This window comes from Mastomys coucha, unplaced genomic scaffold, assembly GCF_008632895.1.
Source record: "Mastomys coucha isolate ucsf_1 unplaced genomic scaffold, UCSF_Mcou_1 pScaffold3, whole genome shotgun sequence".
NCBI classification, from domain to species: Eukaryota; Metazoa; Chordata; class Mammalia; order Rodentia; family Muridae; genus Mastomys; species Mastomys coucha.
This window is the reverse complement of record NW_022196909.1, coordinates 95,578-118,410: the sequence shown is the minus strand read 5'-3', so window position 1 is coordinate 118,410 and position 22,833 is coordinate 95,578. Positions and strand designations below refer to the sequence as shown.

The 22,833-nt window shown below is 40.2% G+C and overlaps 1 protein-coding gene across 1 annotated transcript in view; it reads right to left on the bottom strand.

Annotated features, from left to right (window-relative positions):
• The window catches only part of Trappc3l (trafficking protein particle complex 3 like), a 57,735-nt gene extending 34,902 nt beyond the window's left edge, over nt 1-22,833 (bottom strand). Inside the window, exons 1-3 of the mRNA XM_031347224.1 lie at nt 22,663-22,833; nt 19,439-19,536; nt 13,861-13,960 (exon numbers count right to left, since the gene is read on the bottom strand). Coding sequence (XP_031203084.1) covers nt 13,861-13,960; nt 19,439-19,536; nt 22,663-22,704 — 240 coding nt within the window. The 5' untranslated portion in view covers nt 22,705-22,833. The remainder of the gene's footprint in view (nt 1-13,860; nt 13,961-19,438; nt 19,537-22,662) is intronic.

Genomic DNA, 22,833 nt, shown 5'->3' with positions numbered 1-22,833 from the left:
GAGTCCCTATGGGATGATTTTGTCTAATCACCTGTTGTGTAGGTGTTTACTCTAGATTTGAAACATCTCTTCCTGGAGGAAGAATGAGGCTCATAAGAAACTTCTGATTTAGTAAACTCAGGAGATCCCTTCCCAGATATACATATATACATACACATATATGTGTATACACACACACACACATATATGTGTATGTATATATGTATGTGTGTATGTATGTGTGTGTGTGTGTGTGTGTGTGTGTGTATGCAGATATCTTGTGTATGGTGAATCCTTCAGTAATGTAGCCGCCTGCAAGTCATGCAGGGAACTCCACTGATGCAGGCTTTGTGAATCATTACCTATGCTGCAGCAAGCTTTTCATGATGTAGCTGCCCAAGTCACCCATGCTTCTATGGGATACCTCTTACCCATGCCCCTGTAAGTAAGATCAATAAACTCCTTGTTTCACAAAGTTGCATTTAGATGATATGTAGAGTGAACATATGTCTGTTCATGTCTTCATAGGAAAACCCATGCACCATCGCCACCATCAGTCTCAGCCTGGAGATCTAGGAAACTTCTCTACTGTCTGTGATCTGAATCTTTCTTCCTTCAACCACATCTGAGCTTCAGGCTTTTCTCCTTCAAAATGTGTCTTTCTTACCCCTAGATTCTTTAGTATGCATTGTTCCTTCCTTGGTAGCCAATCCCTATATACCAATCTCTATATACAGTTTAAATTTTTTATGTTTAGAATTCCTTGTTGGAACCATTGCATAGATTTTGTGTCCTGTCTCCAAGGATTTCAACAAGGACCGCTGAGGTTTTCAATCCATGGCACTTTCATGCAAAAATGCTTTATAATGTCAGACTTCAATGCTCCTACTAAGGCAGCAAACAACTGTTTCTGGGTAAAGACCTCTGTTTTAATCTATTATTTAGTTGTTGCTGGCAGTAGAGACTGAACCTAGGGTTCCAGGCATGTTAATGCTCTCCTGCTAAGCTGATCTCCAATCTTTGTCCTTCTATTGCCTTGGCAGTCTATGGCCACAGTGCTATCCCCACTTAAAGCAGCATGGGAATGAGAGACTTCAAAAGACTTGGGATTTTCTGCACAGATTTGGCAATGAAAGTGCTGAATGCTCAGATCAGAAGCAGGATTTTTAAAATATGACTGGTGTGATTTACCCAAACTTATGGGACACAATAAAAGCAGTGCTAAGAGGAAAACTCATGGCTCTGAGTGCCTCCAAAAAGAAACTGGAGAGAGCATGTACTAGTAGCTTGACAGCACCTCTGAAAGCTCAAGAACAAAAAGAAGCAAATACACCCAAAAGGAGTAGACAACAGGAATTAATCAAACTCAGGACTGAAAGTAGAAACAAAAAGAACTATATAAAGAATTAACCAAACCAGGAGCTGGTTCTTTAAGAAAATCAACAAGATAGATAAATCCTTAGCCAGACTAATCAGAGACCACAGAGACAGTATCCAAATTAACAAAATCAGAAATGAAAAGGGAGACATAATAATAGAAAATGAGGAAATAAAAAAATCATCAGATCCTACTATAATAGCCTATATTCAACAAAACTTGAAATCTGGATGAAATGGACAATTTTCTGGACAGATATCAGGTACCAAAGTTAAATCAGGATCAGATAAACAACCTAAACACTCCCATAACCCCTAAAGAAATAGAAGCAATCATTAATAGTCTCCCAACCAAAAAAAGCCCAGGACCAGATGGATTTAGTACAGAGTTCTATCATTCCTTCAAAGAAGACCTAATATCAATACTCTTCAAACTATTCCACAAAATAGAAACAGAAGAAATACTACCCAATTCATTCTATGAAGCCACAGTTACTCTGATAAACCTCACAAAGACCCAACAAAGAAAGAGAGCTTCAGACCAATTTTCCTTATGAACTTTGGTGCAAAAATAATAAAATTCTCACAAACCGAATCCAAGAACACATCAAAATGATCATCCATCATGATCAAGTAGGCTTCATCTCAGGGATGCAGGGATGGTTCAATATACAAAAATCCATCAACATAATCCACTATATAAACAAACTAAAAGGAAAAACATATGATCATTTCATTAGATGCTGAGAAAGCATTTGACAAAATCCAACATCCCTTCATGATAAAAGTCTTGGAAAGATCAGGAATTCAAGGCCCATACTTAAACATAGTAAAAAACAATATACAGCAAACCAGTAGCCAACATCAAACTAAATGGAGAAAAAACTTGAAGCAATCCCACTACAATCAGGGACTAGATAAGGCTGCCCACTCTCTCCCTACCTATTCAATAGAGTCCTCGAAGTCCTAGCCAGAGCAATTAGACAACAAAAGGAGGTCAAAGGGATACGAATTGGAAAAGAAGAAGTCAAATTATCACTATTTGCTGATGATATGATAGTATACTTAAGAGATCCCAAAAATTCCACCAGAGAACTCTTAAACCTGATGAACAACTTCAGCAAAGTAGCTGGATATAAAATTAACTCAAATAAATCAGTGGCCTTCCTCTACATAAAGGATAAACAGGTTGAGAAAGAAATTAGGGAAACAACACCCTTCACAATAGTTACACATAATATAAAATACTTTGGTGTGAAAGATCTGTATGAAAAGAACTTCAAGTCTCTGAAGGAAGAAATCAAAGAAGATCTCAGAAGATGGAAAGATCTCCCATGCTCATGCATTGGCAGGATTAGTATAGTAAAAATGGCCATCTTGCTGAAGGCAATCTTCAGATTCAATGCAATCCCCATCAAAATTCCAACTCAATTCTTCATAGAATTAGAAAGGGCAATTTGCAAACTCATCTGGAATAACAAAAAACCCAGGATAGCGAATACTATTTTCAACAATAAAAGAACTGGTGGAATCACAATCCCTGACCTTAAGCTGTACTACAGAGCAATTGTGATAAAAACTGCATGGTATTGGTACAGTGACAGACAGGTAGATCAATGGAATAGAATTGAAGACCCAGAAATGAACCCACACACCTATGGCGGTTAGCATGTAGAAGAATGCAAATCGATCCATTCCTATCTCCTTATACAAAGCTCAAGTCCAAGTGGATCAAGGACATCTACATAAAACCAGATACACTGAAACTAATAGAAAAGGAAGTGGGGAAGAGCCTCAAGCACATGAGCACAGGGGAAAATTTCCTGAACACAACACCGATAGCTTATGCTCTAAGATCAAGAATTGACAAATGGGACCTCATAAAGTTGCAAAGCTACTGTAAGGTAAAGGACATTGTCAATAGGATAAAAAGGCAACCAACAGATTGGGAAAAGATCTACATCTGATAGAAGGCTAATATCCAATGTATACAAAAACTCAAGAAGTTAGACTCCAGAGAACCACATAACCCTATTAAAAATTGGGTACAGAGCTAAACAAAGAATTCTCAACTGAGGAATACTGAATGGCTGAGAAGCACTTAAAGAAATGTTCAACATCCTTAGTCATCAGGGAAATGCAAATCAAAATAACAATGAGATTCCAAATCAAACCAGTCAGAATGGCTAGGATCAAAAACTCAGGTAACAGCAGATGCTGGCGAGGATGTGGAAAAAGAGGAAGACTCCTCCATTGCTGGTGGATTGCAAGCTGGTACAACCACTCTGTTTGGTGGTTCCTCCAAAAAATTGAACATAGTACTATCTAAGGACCCAGCTATACCACTCCTGGGCATATACCTAGAAGATGTTCCAACATGTAATAAGGACACATGCTTCACTATGTTCATAGCAGCCTCATTTATAATTGCCAGAAGCTGGAAAGAATCTAGATGCCCCTCAACAGAGAAATTGATATAGAAAAGTGGTACATTTAAATCATAGAGTACTACTTAGCTATTAAAAACAATGACTTCATGAAATTTGCAGGCAAATGAATGGAACTTAAAAATATCATCCTGAGTGAGGTAACCCAATCACAAAAGAATACCCATGGTATGCACTGACTGATAAATGGATATTAGCCCAGAAACTCAGAATACCCAAGATACAATTCATGGACCACATGAAGCTCAAGAAGAAGAAAGACCAAAGTGTGGATACTTCGGTCCAACTTAAAAGGGGGAACAAAACACCCATGGGAGGAAATACAGAGACAAAGTTTGGAGCAGAGACTGAAGGAAAGGCCATCTAGAGACTGCCCCACCTAGGGATCCATCCCATATACAGCCACCAAATCCAGACACTATTGTGGATGCCAACAAGTGCTTGCTGACAGGAGCCTGATATAGCTGTCTCCTGAGAGGCTCTATCAGTGCCTCTCAAATACAGAGGTGGATGTTCTCAGCCAATCATTGGACTGAGCACAGGATCCCCAAAAGAGGAGCTGGAGAAAGGACCCAAGGAGCTGAAGGGGTTTGCAGCTCCATACGAGGAACAACAATATAAACCAACCAGTAACCTCAGAGCTTCCAGGGACTAAACCCAACCATAGGGTACACATGGCTCCAGCTGCTTATGTAGCAGAGGATGGCCAAGTTGGTCATCAATGGGAGGGGAGGCCCTTGGTCCTGTGAAGATGTGATGCCCCAGTATAGGGGAATGCCAGGACAGGGAAGTGTGACTGGTTGGGTTGGTGAGCAGGAGAAGCGGGAAGGGAATAGGGGGTTATCAGTGAGGAAACCAGAAAAGGGGATAACATTTGAAATGTAAATAACAAAAATATCTAATAAAAAATAAAAATTTATTCATGTGATAACACTGGGATATGTTAATTACAATGGCAAATGATAATTGGTCTCTATGGCATCCCAGAGAAATCATCATTGACCCTGACCCAATGGTAGAAACTGTCCTAACGTTGATGAGCAGCACCAGTGCAAGGCCAAGCAATTAGAAATACAGACAGTAACCAGATAATGTGGACACTGGAAGGGAGGCTTTGGAAGCTACACTCAGCACAACTGGGTATGCACCAGAAGCTGGCTAAGCCAGAGTGCAGCTGAGGAAATAAAAATAATCTGGATATCAGGATAACAGCAACAAGACAGAGAGGGAGAGAGAAAGAGAGGGGGGGAGGGAGGGAGGGAGGGAGGGAGAGAGGGAGGGAGGGAGAGAGAGAGAGAGAGAGAGAGAGAGAGAGAGAGAGAGAGAGAGAGAGAGAGAGAGAGAGAGAGAGAGAGAGAGAGAGAGAGGCCTCAGCAGCCTAAGTAACTTGCTCAGGATCACACAGTAGGCTTGTGACTGAGCAGGATGGGGACTGTCTGTCTTCTAATCCTTACATCACTGGACATGGTTAGGTTAGCACTTAAAAAGCATCTGTTCTTACATGACTTCCCCTGACTCTTGTGCTGTGAATCGAACTTAAGCTTCCTAGATGATGGGCAAGGGCTAGAACAGAGCTGCATCCCCAGAACTAAACTTGTAAAACATTATGATGGTTCTAGCCAAGCCTGGGCTATATCATCTTTATTTCACAAATTGAGTTAATTTCTGCTTAGCGTGTTGTAGTAATGTCTTACCTTGACTGTGTTTGATAATCCAAATATAGTTTGTCATTAAGGAAGTGTTTCTAGTCATTAGATCAGAGACAAGGATGGCCGTATGGCTGTATTTCCTACTTTCTCTTATAGCTGACAGGAAGACATATGATCTATAAGTAAGAAATGAATTCCCTAACACTGCTTTTCAACAACTAAAGTCAGCTCTGGCCATTCTACTTCAACTTACACATTTTCATTACAGTCTCAAGAATGATTAAAATAGGAAAACCTTTCAAATTTATATTTTAAAGAAGCACTTATTTGTAAAAGCAAAAACAAGAAAACAAAAGACAAACAAAACAAAACAAAACAAAACAAAACAAAACCGCAAACAAACAAAAAGCCACAGTAGAAATGAATACAGGAAGCTGTGCCAAGGAGGCTTTTCTCATGGGTGACTGACAGCTTCATGTGTCTCAGTTACACACCGAGTCCATTGGGCTCTTTCACAACAATTCTACAAGGGTCTTGTAAGAAACACATAAATAATAGATGAGAGTTATTTTGAACTTTTATGAAGAAAATATATTATTACTGAAGTTTTTCAATGCCATGCTATGGTACTTCTGACATATATTGGAAATGACAGCTGTCTTGTGGTCTATACAGACGAGTGGCTCCAGGGTTCCCATAAATACCAAGGCCTGTGGATACTCAGGTCACTTTACAAAAGATAAATCTACCCACAACCTCCTAGATTACTCCAAATCATCTCTAGGTCACATGTAATGCCTAATACAATATAAGTGATACACAGATATCCATTACCTTGTGTTGCTTGGGAAATACTGATGAAGTGAGAAAGGTACATCTCTAGTGTAGACAATTTGGGAAATACTGATGAAGTGAGAAAGGTTCATCTCTAGTGTAGACAATTTGGGAAATACTGATGAAGTGAGAAAGGTACATCTCTAGTGTAGACAATTTGCTGTTCATGACTGTTGATCAGTGGCTTGTTAAACCAACAGATGTGGTAGCCATCGTATCCTAATTAGGATTCTAATGCTGTTATAAAAGAACACATCCAAAAGCAACCTGGAGAGGGAAGAGTTTATACCTCACAGGAACCATGAGCAGAGAGAGGCCTGGAGAAACACAGCTTACTGGCTTGCTCCTCATGGCTTGCTCAGCATCTGACGTATACCTCACAGGAACCATGAGCAGAGAGAGACCTGGAGAAACACAGCTTACTGGCTTGCTCCTCATGGCTTGCTCAGCATCCTTTTTTATATATACCCTTGGGACCATCTGCCCAAAGCTATCACAGCCCACTGTAGACTGGGCCCTTCTGCATCAGCTCTCAATCGAGAGAATGCCCACAGACTTACCTACAGTCAATACCTTGGAGGCATTTTTCTCATCGTAGGTTCTTCTTCCCAGATAACTCCAGCTCAGTGGTTGTCAACCTTTCTAGTTCTGCGACCCCTTGATACAGTTCCTCGTGCTGAGGTGAGATTACTTCTGTTGCTACTTCATGACTGTAATTATGCCATAGTGTAAGTCACAATGTGACTACCTGATCTGTAGATGGTCTTAGGTGATCCATGTAGAAGGGTCTCTCAACCCTTCAACAAGCTGACAAAAAAGCAACCAGGATATGTTGTTCTGTAAGCCTACCTATGCATCTTGGGGAATATTTGTAGCTGCCCTTGAATACAGAGACAAAAGGACTTGTAAAGTCACATTTTCAAACTGAATCTGTTTTAATGTTGCAGAAAATTAAACCTAGATTTAGGTTATCACCTTCTTTCTGTCCTGTGAGACTTTCTTCAGGCCACTAGATGGCGAAATTCTAGATTTTACACACACATTGAAAGGAGGGTCTGATGCCTCCCTAGCAATGGAATGACCTCCTGCTGGAAGGCACCAAGTCAGAGACAATAAGAGAAAGAGAGTATTCTGTCAACCGCGAAACTTCCCACCCCTCAACTCTGAAAGGCAGAAAAATAAAAGGCAGAGTGGACATCAAGTTCAAGAGACCTCTGTTTTCACCCAGTCTTCTAACTCATTCAGAGGAATCACTTTCCTGTCTAGTAAATTTGTTTGAAATTTATCCTTTCTCTCCCTTTCTCAGAAAGCAGGACAGCCACCGTGGGCTTTGTGGACATTCTGCGTTTCAGAAGTAAGGCAGAGGGCTGCACACAGCGTCTGGTCTGAGAGATCAGCTAAGCAAAACCCAGGCGTGGCTTCCTTCTCTGCCTCTCCTATGCTCTCTGGGGATAAACTATGATTAAACCCATCTGAATTTGTCCTAGTTATCTAAAACTGACTCAGCCACATTTACAGCCTGCCTCCTCTGAAGAGAGTTTAAAGGGTTAATGAGATAATGCTGCCAAAGGCCAGGTCTTTTTAATGAAAGCTGCTAATTATAAGGGAAGCATCTGTGGGCGAGCTCATAGCTAAAGCCTGACCTTGCATCTGTGTCAGAACGCTCCTGAAGCAGGTGACATCATCACTCCAGGTGAGAGCAAGTTTTTTTTTTTTTTTCTTAAGAAGTAAAAATGATTAAGAGCTGAAAGCCAGGTTTTGGAAGGAAGATGTGTCCAGGAGACAGCTGCTCCGTTTGTGAGAATGGGAAAGTGTTCTTTTTATCGCTAAGAAGTTGACAGAGTGGAAATGCAACCTCACTGAGGACAGAGAAATTTACACATAACAGATGGCTGATGAGACATGAAGTGTTTAGAAAGGAGAGTGACGGAAAACAGGCGTCCTGCATGTTTTTAATTTTAACTCTGACCGTCTTGTGTCTAGCCTGTTGAATATTGTGCAAGTTGGCGGCTGCCATCCATAGAAGACACTTTATTGCTGTTAAAGGCAGAACATGCCCTCTTAGTGGGGAACACAGTGTGTGGACCTTTCGCCTCTTTGGCTGAGATATTAATCTTTTTCTCTGTGTTTGTTTGCTTGCTATTTTTTTGTTTGTCCTGCTTCTCTTTCTTTCCTTCCCTCTGTCCCTCCCTCCTTCTTTCCTTCGTTCTTCCCTCCCTCCCTCCTTCTTTCCTTTGTTCTTCCCTCCCTCCCTCCCTTCTTCCTTCCTTCCTTGTTTCTTTCTCTCCCTCCCTTCCTCCCTCTTTCTTTCCTTCCTCATGCTTCATATACCATTTTCCACTTGATTCCTTTATAATCTGCTACATAGTTACATCTCTTTAATTTCTAGAGAGAAAACTGCCACCAGGTATGGCCTCAACATGCACCCTCATGAAGTGGGCTGAGGGAGCGCCCATAACACTCTGAGGAGCCTGCCATGGCCCTGTCTGCTAGAGAAAGGTTCTTGTCCCGAAGGCCTTAAACAACAAATTTCTTTCTTTTCTTCTCTCCCCTTCCTCCCCTCTTCCATTTTACCCTTGCCTCTTTCCAACTAATACTTAGTTTTACCAAGTACCAAGTTCTGGCTTAGGCCCCAAAACATGAATGACTAAACATACACCTTAGTTCATACTGGACTTGTTATTTTTGGTTTTGGCAGTGTAATCTTACTATGGCTGACAGCATATAGACAACATTCTTCAAATGAGCACAGGTAACAAGAACATTACATGTGGGACTTTTGTCATCTTAGGCAAAAGTTTCCACTTGATTCCTTTATAATCTGGTATGTAGAGACGTCTCTTCTTTAATTTCTAGAGAGAAAATTGCCACCAGGTATGACCACAAGGTTATTCAAGAATAACCTTCATAAATTATTTGTTAGAGTTTCTTTGGAGAATAATTTTGATAGGAAAAAAAGTGATTTCTTTCTGTTTGTTTTGTATTGAGACAGGGTCTCATTCTGAAGCTAGCTTCAATTTCTGTATAACTTCTGCGTAGCTTCAATTGGTCATAGACTCATGATTCTCCTACCTCTGCTTCCTAAATGCTAGAATTATAGCTTATGCCATTACAACTAGCTAAAAGTTCTGACATGGATTTCTTTCCTGCTATAGAAGCTGTCTTAGGGTTTCCAATGCTGTGATGAAACACCCTGACCTAAAAAGCAAGTTGCTGAGGAAAGGGTTCATTTGGAGGAAAGTTTTTATTTTACTTTCACATTGCTGTGCATTACCAAAGGAAGTCAGGACAGGAACTCATACAGGGCAGAAACCTGGAGGCAGGAGCTGATGCAGAAGCCATAGAGGAGTGCGGCTTACCAGCTTACTCCCCATGGTTTGTTCAGCCTGCTTTCCTACAGCACCCAGGACCACCAGCCCAGGGATGGCACCACTCATGCTAGGCTGGGCCAGCCCAGGGATAGCACCACTCGTATTAGGCTGGGCCCTGCCCCATCAATCACTAATTAAGAAAATGCCTTACAGCGGTATCTTATGGAAGCATTTTCTCAATTAAGGTTCTCTTTTTTTCAGATGACTCTAACTTGGGTTAAGTTGACATAAGACCAGCTAGCAGTGAAGCCAATTTCTTTTGAAGTCTATTTCTGTTTGATTTTCTGATTTAGATGAATACGTGGGGTTGGATCTAAGGGTAACAGGCAGAGGAAGCTAAAGGACCCCCGGGCTACTGCATTACTCAGTCTGGAGCTCACTTGGATCCACAGTCAGTATTCCCTGGTATAGCCCAATGTTTTGAGGACAGACCAGATGAGCTCCAGTCTTTCAGTGCATGACAGAAAATGACCTCTAGTTCTCAATAACACGCTGCACAAACCCAGTTCTCGGTTGCTTATTGCTCTTAACTGATTTTTAAAAAATAACGGGAGTATGTTACATTATTTAAATAGAAAATGTGAAGATCACATGAACAGATTCAAAAGAATAAATTAAAATACCCACTGTTATACAAACATGACTTTAGAATGGAGTTCTAATGAGCTTTTAAAATCATTTTCTTTCTCAGATGTCAAGCCAAAAAAATCAACTTTAAGTATAAGAAGTTTTTATTCCCATGTTATATGTCTTTACAAGTTATTGCTGGTGTTTTGCTTTTAATACTCTGGAAACTTGTTATCCCTTAGGCATATTTTATATTTAACTTTATATGCACATTTAAGACATGGGATGAATTCAGGTAAAGGCCATTCCCAAAGAAATTTCAAGAAGTTATCTCCCCACCACCACCACATAACTGTTTTAGTGAATTTATTTTATTTTAAAAACTTTCAAGTTGTGGGGAGATAACTCAGTTGAAGAAATGCCTGCCATGGAAGCATAAGGACCAGAGTTTGATCTCCTGTATTTATGTGAAAAGCCAGGGGTGGCAGCATGTGAAAATGCAGATGAGATAACACATGTTAATAAAATCCCAGATGCTGTGGAGGATGAGATGGGTGAATCCCTGGGGCTCCCTGGCCAGGTAACCTCACTGGAAGAGGTTATCTCAAAATTTAAGGTACGTGGTACCGAAGAATGGCATCTGGGGCTGATCTCTGGACTTCATATACATGCACTCCCATATACACATGCACATACACAGAACACTGCTGCAGAATTCTGCCAACACGTGTGGAGAGGAATTCCTTTTTCTCTTCTTCTCTTCTTAAATCTGTTTAATGGTATTAAATTTACTGTGCTGAAATTGGAAGAGAGCTGAATTCCAATATCATCTTCATGATTCACTAACCATAAAATAATAGTAATAATAATAATAATAAAGTAGAAACAACTTTTGTTTGGATTCTAGTATTGAAAGCTTATTTCTTCATGTATGTTACTCATTTCCATCATATTCTTTCTGGAACTTGGTTTTCTTTTTGGAAAAATGTCTATAATCAACTCCTGTTCTGCCTTCTCAGAGAGATGCTCTGAGACTGACAGATCAAAGGCAGTGCCTGTACTCAGAATCACAGAACTAGTGCTGCGTGCTAGTGTTAAAGCCATTCGTGTAAAGGGTCAGTTTCATCACGTATGTAAATATCAGGGCTCAAAGAGAAAAGGGGGGGAGGCCAGATTAGTAGGTCTGTTATGTGAACCAGACTCTGCAACATGCCAAGGCCTCCTATGTTATCTTGTGTCCTCACATACGTACTAGGTCACAGAGTAACCACGGGTCTTCAATGAAAGGATGCTGGATAAAGGTGTGTTGTCCTGAGAAAGGTGGGCTAGCCTTGGTGAATTCCAAGCTGCCTTCCGTACATCAGGGCTGTGTAAGATGCTAGCACATGCATCAGATATTGGGTAAAGCACAGGAAGCTGTATTTTTGTCTTGGAAAAATATACGTCAGGAAGTAATTTCTGATGCTGGTAAAAACTAGTCCTTTCCATTTGGTACTGCTATAAGGGGCACGACTGCTATAAGGCTGCCCTTCCTGCTGTGTTGACCTCCACAAAGCACTTGCAAAGGATTGTGCTGTGGGAACAAAGCAAAGGAAACACCAATGAGCAGAAACTCCAGGCTGAACCAGCAGCCGAAGCCCCAACACTGAGACGCTGACAACAGCCAGAAAAAAAGTGCCTAGCAACTGGAAACTGACAAAACTCTATAAACACAAAACAAAACAAAATCAAAACAAACCAGCACCTGCTTCCTTACTTCTCAGAGGTAGACATCTGTAGACCTGATTGTGAATTTTTGGCAACTCTTGGGTGATTTAGAGTCTCCATTTCCCTATAAATTTGATGGCTTTCCTCTGATTGGTATCATTTTTTTTTTTAACCTTATTTTCATAACTACATTCACCCTATCAGGGACCTAGCTTGTCCCCTAGAAATTCAAGTCATCTGGGGACTCTGAACTTCAATCATCTCAGACCTGTGTAACAGCTTGAATTCTTATGTTAATTTATGTTAATTTATGTTACTGTCCCCCAAAGCTGCTCACACCCATGTCCAAAGGTAAGACACTCAGGGACTCTGCACTCAGTTTGTTCTGGTTGATAAATAAAGATGCTGACAGCTAATGTCTGGGCAGGGCAGACAGAGGCAGGACTTTTAGGATTCTCAAGCTAGGGACAGAGGGAGAGGAGATGAAGAAGGAGATCCACCATGCTGGAAGAAGGAGAGAAAAGACACCATGCCTGAGAAAGTGAGGGACAGAGAGCATGCTGGGGAAGAACGGTTCCCAAGAGGGCTCCCCAACCAGATCCAGGGCAGCAAAGATGGAATATAGATTTTAGTAAGTAATAACTTGGGAATATTGGAGGGAGGTGGATTAGTCACATGGAGGTTAGGCAGTGGCCCACTCACTGAGCTGTTTTAGGTATATCAAAATATAAAGGCTGTTTGTGTGTGTGTGTGAGTGTGTGTGTGTGTGTTTCATTTGGGAACCTAGAATCAGGTATCAAGGAATGAGCCATCACTGGGATCAATGGGATGAATTTGGTAATTTAACTGTGTGCTGCTACAGACCTGCAGGTTGAGGCAGAAAAGGAGACTTCTGAAGGCCTGGCCTGCTCATTTCAGAGGAAGAAGCCTGAAGACTTTAGGGTCTGACCCCTCCCTGCCTTGCTTGTCTCTGCCTTCACTATTTCTTAGACGCACACAGGGTCTGCTCAGGCTTCCGCTGCTCCATCCTCCAGTCAGCGACCTGAGGCAGCAGGCTGGGAGAATTGTTCCCTTCACAGCTGCCAAGCCTACATGGTGGCTCAGTAAAGGACTGAGTCTCTGCAGCTGCTTCTAGCCTCCAAGACTCTCAACCTTCAAAACATGCCAGGGATGTTGTTCCCATTGGAAACTTCTTTATGCAGATTGATCTACAATGGATGGCTCCCTGATTGGTACCCCTAGGTCATCCCAGAACTTTCCAACTCTGCTAGGGGTATGAACTTGTGTCCTTATGCTTGTGTAACAGATACTTCACCAGCCAAGCCACCTTCCCAATCTCCTGTAAAACAGCTACCAATGTGACACACACACACACACACACACACACACACACACTCTCACACACACTCAACACATATACATAACAAATACATTCTCTCACATGCACATACTCACACATACATAACACACACACATACATATATATATATATACTCTTTCATACGCATATACATGTACACACAATTTCTCTCTCTCTCTCTCTCACACACACACACACACACACATACACATAATGAAGTCAATTCAGAAGCTTGGTCTTCAGTTCATAATAGTTATATGTCTGTATGAAAATAAAAAGCTTTTCTATCATAATTTCCTCTCTCAACATCTAGCAACATATGCAGATGGAACCTGTCTAGTCAGAACTGAAGACTCAGAAAGAATTTTAGTTGTTTATTGTTGTTTGTTTTTTGAGACAGAATCTCATGTAGCTTAGGCTTCCTTGGAACACACTATTTAGCACAGACCTAGAACTCAAAATCCTCTCACCTCAACCTCCCAAATAGTAATATTATAGGGATTATAGGTTTATACCCTCATACTTGACATGTTTTCAAGACACATTGACAGAACCAGAAATGTATTTACCTGGGCGATTATGTCTATAATTTCTGAATAACTATGACATCTTCTCACGCAGGATCGAGCCAAAAAATCTTCCACCAGCCGTGTTCCAATGCTGTAACCCCTGTGGATAAAGTAAAGTATGATTTGCCTGGCAGATAACAAACTAGGCCCAAAGTAACAGGTAACACTTTGGTGTCTTAGGTAATGGTTTTGTGTGTGTTCTGCAGACTACAGAAGCAGAGATCAGCACGTCCAGGAAATATTAATTAGTCTCTGCAGGCAGAGGAGTCTAACTGGAGGTGAGAGTAAGCCCAAACTTCACTGTAAATTCAGCGATGCTTACCTGTGGCCTAATATTTCTCATTGCTAGCTATTGTGAAACAGAGTACGATCCTTGCTAACTTCTGCTTGCAGGTGTGACCCTAGATAATCAGGCTTTTCATCGAGTACTTACACGGCAGGGGAACTGCATTTGTAAGAGGAGCCGAGTTAGGAAGAAGGGAAGGAACTAGAGAGATATATTTTGCTGCCACTAAAGGTTTTAGCTCTTAAGTTTCTTGAGTTTATCTCCCTTTCTCTTTCCTCTGTCCCCCTCGTCTCCTTCTTCTTCTTCCCCTCTCCACCTCTTCCATGTGAGTGTGTGTGTGTGTGTGTGTGTGTGTGTGTGTGTGTAGAGGTTGGCAAGCAACTTCAGAAAAACAATTTTACTCCATAGAATTTGGAATGATAGGTCCAAGGGAAGGTGCATATTTACCTACTACTAACTCCACCCAAGCCGCTACAATATAATAGTAGCTAAAGTAAAATTCAGAAGGTTTTCACTTGGGTTCCATAACCTAATGGGGTAAGTGGCTAAGATGGCTCAACAGCCTCCTTGAGCAAGACACCTTAAGGAACTTACATTTCTTTAAATCTTTTTTTTTTTTTTAAAGATGTATGTATTTTATGTATGTGAACACATTGTTGCTCTCCTCAGACACACCAGAAGAGGGCATGAGATCCCATTGCAGATGGTCATGAGCCACCATGTGGTTGCTGGGACTTGAACTCAGACCTCTGGAAGAGCAGTCAGTGCTCTTCACCACTGAACCGTCTCTCCAGCCTGAGGAACTTAAATTTCTAAGGACACCAAAAGATGCCACAGGCTTCGTCTTTTAAGAATCTCTAATCCAGTTACACAAATAAGACCTTAACATAGAAAAAGAAGGAATATTACTTTTCATAACCATCAGCCAAAAAGCAGCCTTTACTTTCATGGCCATATAGAAAGAGAAAAACGAAACCATTTGGACAAAGCAACAGAAAACCCAAGAAAATTAGAGTTGGTATTTTCCAAGGCAATAGTTGGGCCTTGGAACCTGAAATGCAGAGGATCTTGGGTAGCTTGGCAGTTATAGAGAAATGGATTTGAGGTCAGAGTCCTTAATAATTCACCAAGTCTACTGATATGTACTATTTATTAAGAGCAGACCATCTGTGCAGGAGAAAGAGATGGCTCAGCCATTAAAGGCTCAGCTCACAACCGCAAAGGCAAGAGCAGAATGTCTGCTCCAAAAGACAGTGGAACGGGGACCTTGAAAGAGCCCAGTATTTGTTAATTATTATAAATACATAGCTATAAGCTCAGCCATGGGCAGAGGGATGAAAAATGCACATACTATACACACACCGTTAGGTATATATTTTGCTTCTACCAAAGGACATTTTTCTACAAAACACGAATTTATATGTGATATGTACAGTGTAAAATGCTCTTAGAAGCTATTCAAAATATTCAAATGTGAAACCTTTTTCCTTAAGCAAGGCCTTGCTACAGCATCTCAAATGTTACTCTTTGCCCACTATCACATTCTTAACTGTTAAGTCACACACTCAGCTCTCCAAACATGTTTCTATTTAAGTAGGGGAGTTTCTTTGTATTCTGCAGCTAATTCACAAGATCATACAAAATCAACTAACAAAAATCAAATAATTTGGGATCATTTCTGCAAATGCTCTCTCAGACGTTTGTGTCACAAGCTTAACCAATGATGTCAGCTCTTATAACGTCAGGCAGTTCATCCAGCTGACAGAGGGAAGGAGGAGGCTGTACTGTAGGTGCCCTCTGGAAGTTTGCTTCTTTGCAAATACAATTATCAAGAAATGCAACAAAACTAAGTGTACTATAACTTCAAAGAACCCTCCCCGAAGAAGAGTACAAGAACATGGAAATAGAAGAAAATAAGAATTTAAAGCTTTTTTCAAGCTTTCCCTTATGTTGGAAAAGCACCCTTTTAAATGGACCCTTTTTTTTTTCCTGTAAATATCTGCTTGGCCTTATTAAATCAAAATTACAGATGTGCTTGTGATGGGAAACTCAACAATTTTCTTAGATCCGGTTCATCAATTTCATTCTGACATGTTTATCCCTTCAATTTTTTTTTCAATTTAGATTTTTATATATTTTCTTAAGTTATCTAAAGAATTGTTCTACTTCAGCTCCAGCTTAGTCTTTCAGTTTTTTAACCCCTATTCAGTTTTGAAAGCTCATGGTAATTTAAAGATAATTTCATGGAACCACTCCTTACTAGATATGCTAGCTTCATTTTCCCCCAAATTTCTCTTAGCTTAGTTTCCTCTGAGAATCTCCAGGAAGTATTAAACCGAGGATAAATTAAATTAGCCCTTACCAGCTGAAGGTGTCTGCAACCACATAGGACGAACAATATTAACCAAGCAGACACCCCAGAGCTCCCAGCGACCAAACCACCAGCCAAAGAGCACACATTTAATCGACCTTTTTTAATACACTTAGAAACCTAAGCTCAATTTCCCCTTCACCCAGCCTGAATAAATCTTATAACCCATACATATTTCCTAGTCATTATTCTGATATATTGCTTTCCAGTGTCCATAATTAAGAGGTTAAAAAACTCTAGAGCTAGGACAGTTTAGATGGGAAGGGCAGTTGGCAGATGGGGAGAGAATAGGTCATCAGATTGGGTCAAAAACCCACAGTGTATGAAAAACCTATAAGAAAATCTGACTTGATAAGCCAATCCAAAAATATGATTATAGATTGTCTGGGGAGGTGGCTCAGTCAATGAAGTGCCTGCTATGCACACATGAAGGTTAAAACTCAGGTCACCAGCACATATGTGAGAGCTAGGCATAGTGGCATGTTTCTATAACTCTACCACCATGGGAATGGGAAGACCTTACCAGCCAGCCAGTGTGGACAATCTGTGAGTTTTGTGTTCAGTGAGATATCTTGTTTCAAAAAAAAAAAAAAAAAGTTAAGGTAGAGAATTGGCAAGATGGCTTAGTAGGTCGAAGTGTCTGTGCAGAGACCTAATGACCTGTTTGATCCCCAGAGCCCTAAAGTGGGAGAATTGTTTCAGTTCTCTAACATTGCCCTCTGACCTCTATATACATGCCACAGCATGTGCATGAGCACACACATCCCCACACCCACTCCTACACACAAACACACACAGTATACTCATAAATAAATCATTTTAAAAACAAATTTAAGGACTATATCACATGTGGGTGGATTAAACTGCTCCCAGAAGCCACAGGTTTTTAAACAAATATCCCAGGGCCAAGGCTGGGCTACCTCCTTATGAGTTTTTGGCTATAGAGGTCGTTGAGGTCCTAAAACAATACAAGTAATTACTCGTGCTGTTCATTTCCCATCAAAACTAAGCTATCCAAGTCAAGAATTATTGCTAAAGACACTATGCATATTGTTCACAAGGCATAGATAAATCAAGCTAGCCCTGGCCTAGACGTTTCCTCCCGACTAGCCACAATCACAGTATTGGGTGTTATGCAGGCTGCTGGGAGCATTGTCATTAGCAGTCCTACTCAGCTGTGGATCCTGTGAACAGCGATACTTTCCAGCCATGTGACACTGGCAAGTCTGTGGCGTGGTAACCACTCTCTAACCAGGTCTGATGACTTCTCCATGAGAATGAATTCATGTCTAAGACTATAAACCCACTCAGAAGCCTGCGGCTGGGGAGCTCCTAGACCCTGCTAGGGAAGCTACTGCTGCTGCTTGGCTATGTGGACATGATGGACGTATCAAACTGCTTCATAAATGACCATGTTTACATTTGTATAACAGTGCTCCTGCTGGGTTTGGTAAGAGAAGTTCTTTGTTGTTAGTAATGACTCAGGTGTACTCTAAATATTGAAAATAAATGACCATTGAATGCCCAGCCAAAAGTAGGACCTCATTTTCATTCCTTGAAAGGAATACTCCTTTCAAGGCTCAGTTAACATTGAGGGCAAAGAAATTGAAAGAATGTAAGAGCTGGAGCAATGGGGAGAGATAAGGAATGCCAACCTTTGGGCTTGAAGTGACTACTGCACTCTGAGCAGCTGTAACTAACCATACACCCATTTGTACAAAAGTGGACCAATCAACACTTTTTTTTTTTTTTTTTTTTTTGAGACAGGGCTTCTCTGTGTAGCCTTGGCTGTCCTGGAACTCACTATGTAGACCAGGCTGGCCTCGAACTCAGAAATCCACCTGCCTCTGCCTCCCAAGTGCTGGGATTAAAGGCGTGTACCACCACCGCCCGGCACCACTTCTTATAAAAGGGGGAGGAGTCCCAGTCTTCTGTCTTTATGCAGGTAATGGTTGATGGAGGAGGGAGAGACATTTTGTTCCATGGTATGGCCACATGCAAGGTGCACACTCTGCTGTAAATAATCCCAATGAAACTCACAGGGTATACAAAAGACGAGAAAGCAGAAGTGGGGCTAGGAGAGAAAGGGAAGGGGAACAGAGGAGCACAAGCAAGGATAGAGAGTGGATCCATCAAAGTACACTGTGAACAAGGATGAAGGAGTCACGGAGAAACCCATCATTATGGTAATACATATATACTCATAAAGTATTTAAAAACACTATAATGAATGATAATATTGCCATAACTTGATCATATACTTCCTTGTGGGAAATTAGAAAGTTGAATATAAGCTGGAAGAAACTTCACTAGTGAAATAAAAGGAAAAGGGCTTTGTTTATAAAAAGGAGAGGTTGGCTTTTCTATTAAAGAGCTTTTTTAAAATGCTCAGTCAGTGAAAGTACTATACAAGAAAAACAAAACAAAGCAAAACAAGAAGAAAAGAAAACCCCCTCCTTTCCATCGAATCCCTCATACATCGATTTTCTCGGGCAACTACTATTAGTTTTCTGCTTGTGTGCTTGTTTGTTCCATATCCACCAGAGGCCACCTCTGCTTATGTAAGGAATTACATATTATAAATCACAATATGAGTCATTGAAAGGAATTGTGAAAATTCAAAATGAAACCATACATTCTGTCATCTTACTAAAAGAATACCTTTGCTCTACCACGTTGGTTGCTCATAAGTGACTAACAGAGAAATCCTGTCAAACCTTAGGGAAGAGAAGTCTATATTTGACAGATCTAGAGAAAAATTCTTTTCTATTATTTAAGCTGTTATAAGAAATCATGTTCAACTCTCAGATGTGGCTCATAGAAGACAGGAAGAGCTGGTGAAGTGGAGCAAGCCATTGGAAACAGGAAAATGCAGTGATATCAACAAGTAATAAATACTCTAAGACGAGAACACCACTTACATTTTATCTAAGTATTTGTTCACATCTTCATCTTTTTCATAATCCTTGCATAGCTGGGCAACCAGAGCTCCATAGGTGAGCACAAAAAGGTCTTTGTTCTGTAGAGGAAATGTGGATGGTTTTGTTACAGGCAGCTATGACAGTATTTTGTGTGTCATTTATTTTTAATCTATGGGTTGGAATCACTCTCAGAGATCATTGGCTCTCCTTTCCATCCTAGCACTACTGTAACAATTTGAACTCTCAAGCTGTTGTTTGCATCTACACACATTGCTGGACTGAGAGAAGTGGATGCTCTTACATGAGAGCATCGCCCTATACATTTGGAACTATCGCATACTATGATGTGGGTTGGTTTTTTTTTTAATGGGGAGAAGTTACTGCTCATTTCTCATACCATTATTGTTATTCTGGGACCGCTTATGCTTCCCACTCCCTGTTTTCAGTTGGAATGGATAACTGATGAGGCTCGCCGTGAGTTTGCATAGCCTCTTCTGACTCTTAGATCTGCCGAGAAGGACTGCAGGGTGATCAACCACAATAGTCAGCCAGCTGGATCTCTTTTTGCTTTTTGCTTAAAGAGAAGAGAAGAATTTTTACAGAAGCCAAATATAAACATTAGTTGCTTCTTCTTTAAAAAAAAACATAGAACTCAAAATTGTGATCTAATTTTTAGAGTGACTTATAAGCAAAAAGAAGTCCAGTAATGCCTCATTTAGAAAATAAAAAAGGAAAAAAGAAAGAAAGAAAAGAAAGGAATCAGAAAAGAAAATTTGATTAATCAGTTTTAAAAAGTCTGTCTTGTTTCTACCAGGAAACAGTACCATTAAAGGGAAGGAAGCCCGGGGAGAGCATGTTCCACACTGTCCATCCTACAGACTAAATGAGGACACAACTTGCCAGCCATCAGAAGCCAGAGAGCTCCTCTTACTCCATGTTCCAGCTCTACCACAGAGTTAATCATGGAGGTACATGTGTAGAGGGAGCAGACATCTACTAAAAAGAAACTTGTTTCATATACAGTATTAGATTTTTGTAAGGGGTCATTATGGACTCCAGGCTAGGACGGCCATCCTTAGCTCTACCATAAAGTGTCCTAGCTTCCTAAGCCGGGGAGCAGAGACCTGAAAATGTATAGGTTCATATTCTAAAGATGGATGTGAATGGTTTTATAAAACAATAAAATTATTACTGTTAAACTAAATAACTTCTCTAAAACACTGTGACTTTTTATACAAATAATTCCAAAGTTAATCCAATTCTTCAGGGTCTCCATTTGGGGACATTTAAATGAAATGTGTGGATTTACATCCTAACAAATATGCTTCCCTATCAAGTGGAAATATTTACTGTTGATAATTTTTAAAAGAATCTAAGTATTAGTTATTATATATGGGCCCAATTTATGTGGAAACTAGAAATAAAATGTCAAAAGTATATGTAGCATATACATTATAAATTAACTTATGTTACATGTTAATTTGTATTATAGTAATATATACAATTCAGGTATAGGAAAATAATGTTAGTATTTTTACCAGGAAAGAATGGATGTAAGCAAGAGACATGAACAAAAATAATGTTAACTTAACACTGAGGGTCACTAAAACCCACGTTTATTCCTCTTTTCCAAGAACCTCAACAAAGAACTCAGCAAATACCCATGATTTATACATGAAGTTTCTACCTAGCATAGAAGAAGCCACAGCAAAGCCAATATTACTGTGTGCCAGTGCTGTAGCAAAGAGATGAATAAATGGGAATGCGGGGAAGGAGGGACAATAGGAAGAGGGAAGAGAGAGAGAGAATGGGAGAAGGCAGGGAGAGGAAGGAGGAGGAGGAGAAGGGGAGAAGGAAGGGAGAGGAAGGAGGAGGAGGAGAAGGGGAGAAGGCAGGGAGAGGAAGGAGGAGGAGGAGAAGGAAGGCAGGGAGAGGAAGGAGGAGGAGGAGGAGGAGAAGGGGAGAAGGAAGGGAGAGGATGAGGAGGAAGAAGGAAATGGGGAGAGGGAGGAAGAGTAGGAATGTATTTGTTTTCATTCTATATAAAAGATTTATACAGAGAAGAGAGAAGAAATTGTGCCTCTTCTATCTCTCATAGCCTTGAGTCTCAGGTACTCTCTCTCATGGGATATACTAATACACCTTGAAACATATTATTTCATAAGTTTTAATTACATGTCCAGTTTTTCATCCTGCATCATGACCAGAGATTATATTTTCAGCTGTATATCTAGCATATCTTTGTAGGACTTACTACACATCCCAAGAAATATTAACAGGAATTTCTTTATGGTTTTTAAAATAATAAAATCAATCATTTTCAATGTATAAAACTCCAGTAATTATTTTCAGTGGTTTTGAGTACACTAGTATAAAAAGGCTTTAACTGGTGTGTGTGTGCATGTGTGTAGTGATTTAGGCACAATATGAATTACATGCTATATATTTTTGGTCAGTTGATAGATAACAGACAAATTGTTCAAGAGCCCAGGGTGCCAGATGGAATATTTGTAGGCATTTCTGACTGTGGCACACAGTAGGTATCAATGCAGCCTTGGGAGCACAGGGATAAAGTCACCCAATAACACTAAATTTCCACCAGTCCCTGAAATGATTAATACAGCATTAAACAGAATCCTAACTTTTCCTACCTGTAACATTTGAATTACTGATGCTAGGGTAAAACATTTAAAAAGCAAAAACAAAACAAAAACAAAAAAACAAAAGTATTGTTTTAAATAAAATATGCCAAAAAAAAGTCTTAGTAATAAGTGAATTCAGAAGATATAAAAAGGACGATGGCTCATGCCAAGTACAAACACATTTAGTAAGGCAGTGTATTTTTAATGGCAGTCTTTTGACTCCTAGTGTTTTGATGACCTTTTCCTATTCAATTTATACAGAATTGACTTTACATTTTATTTGCTTCTTAATATAACATGAAATATAAAGAATTGATTAATGGTCTCATATTTTATCTTAGAGGCAAAAGGATTATTTGATACCTTTATTCAAGTCATCCATCGGCAAAGAATACCCTAAAAATCTGTATAAAAACTTATTACTCTGCTGCATTAAGAGATGCTTTAACTCTTTCCAGAAGGGCCCTTCACTAAGCACTATCCTTGCTTCACTGAAACATCCTACTTGTAGCAGCATCACTTCCTCCAAACACACGAAACATCCTTCAAGAAAGCATTTGCTCTTTGACAAAAAGGTCTTACTATTTTGTGATATTCTGGCCTTTTGTGCGCGGGACGAGACATCTCTCCTGGTGAAGAGATCTTCAGTTCTTTTCCTCGGTCTGTGACTTAGATACACATCAGCAGTCCTCTCCCATCTTTGTCTTAGCAAGTTCTTCCTTGCTTTGATGCAGGACTGCTCTCTACTGCTTT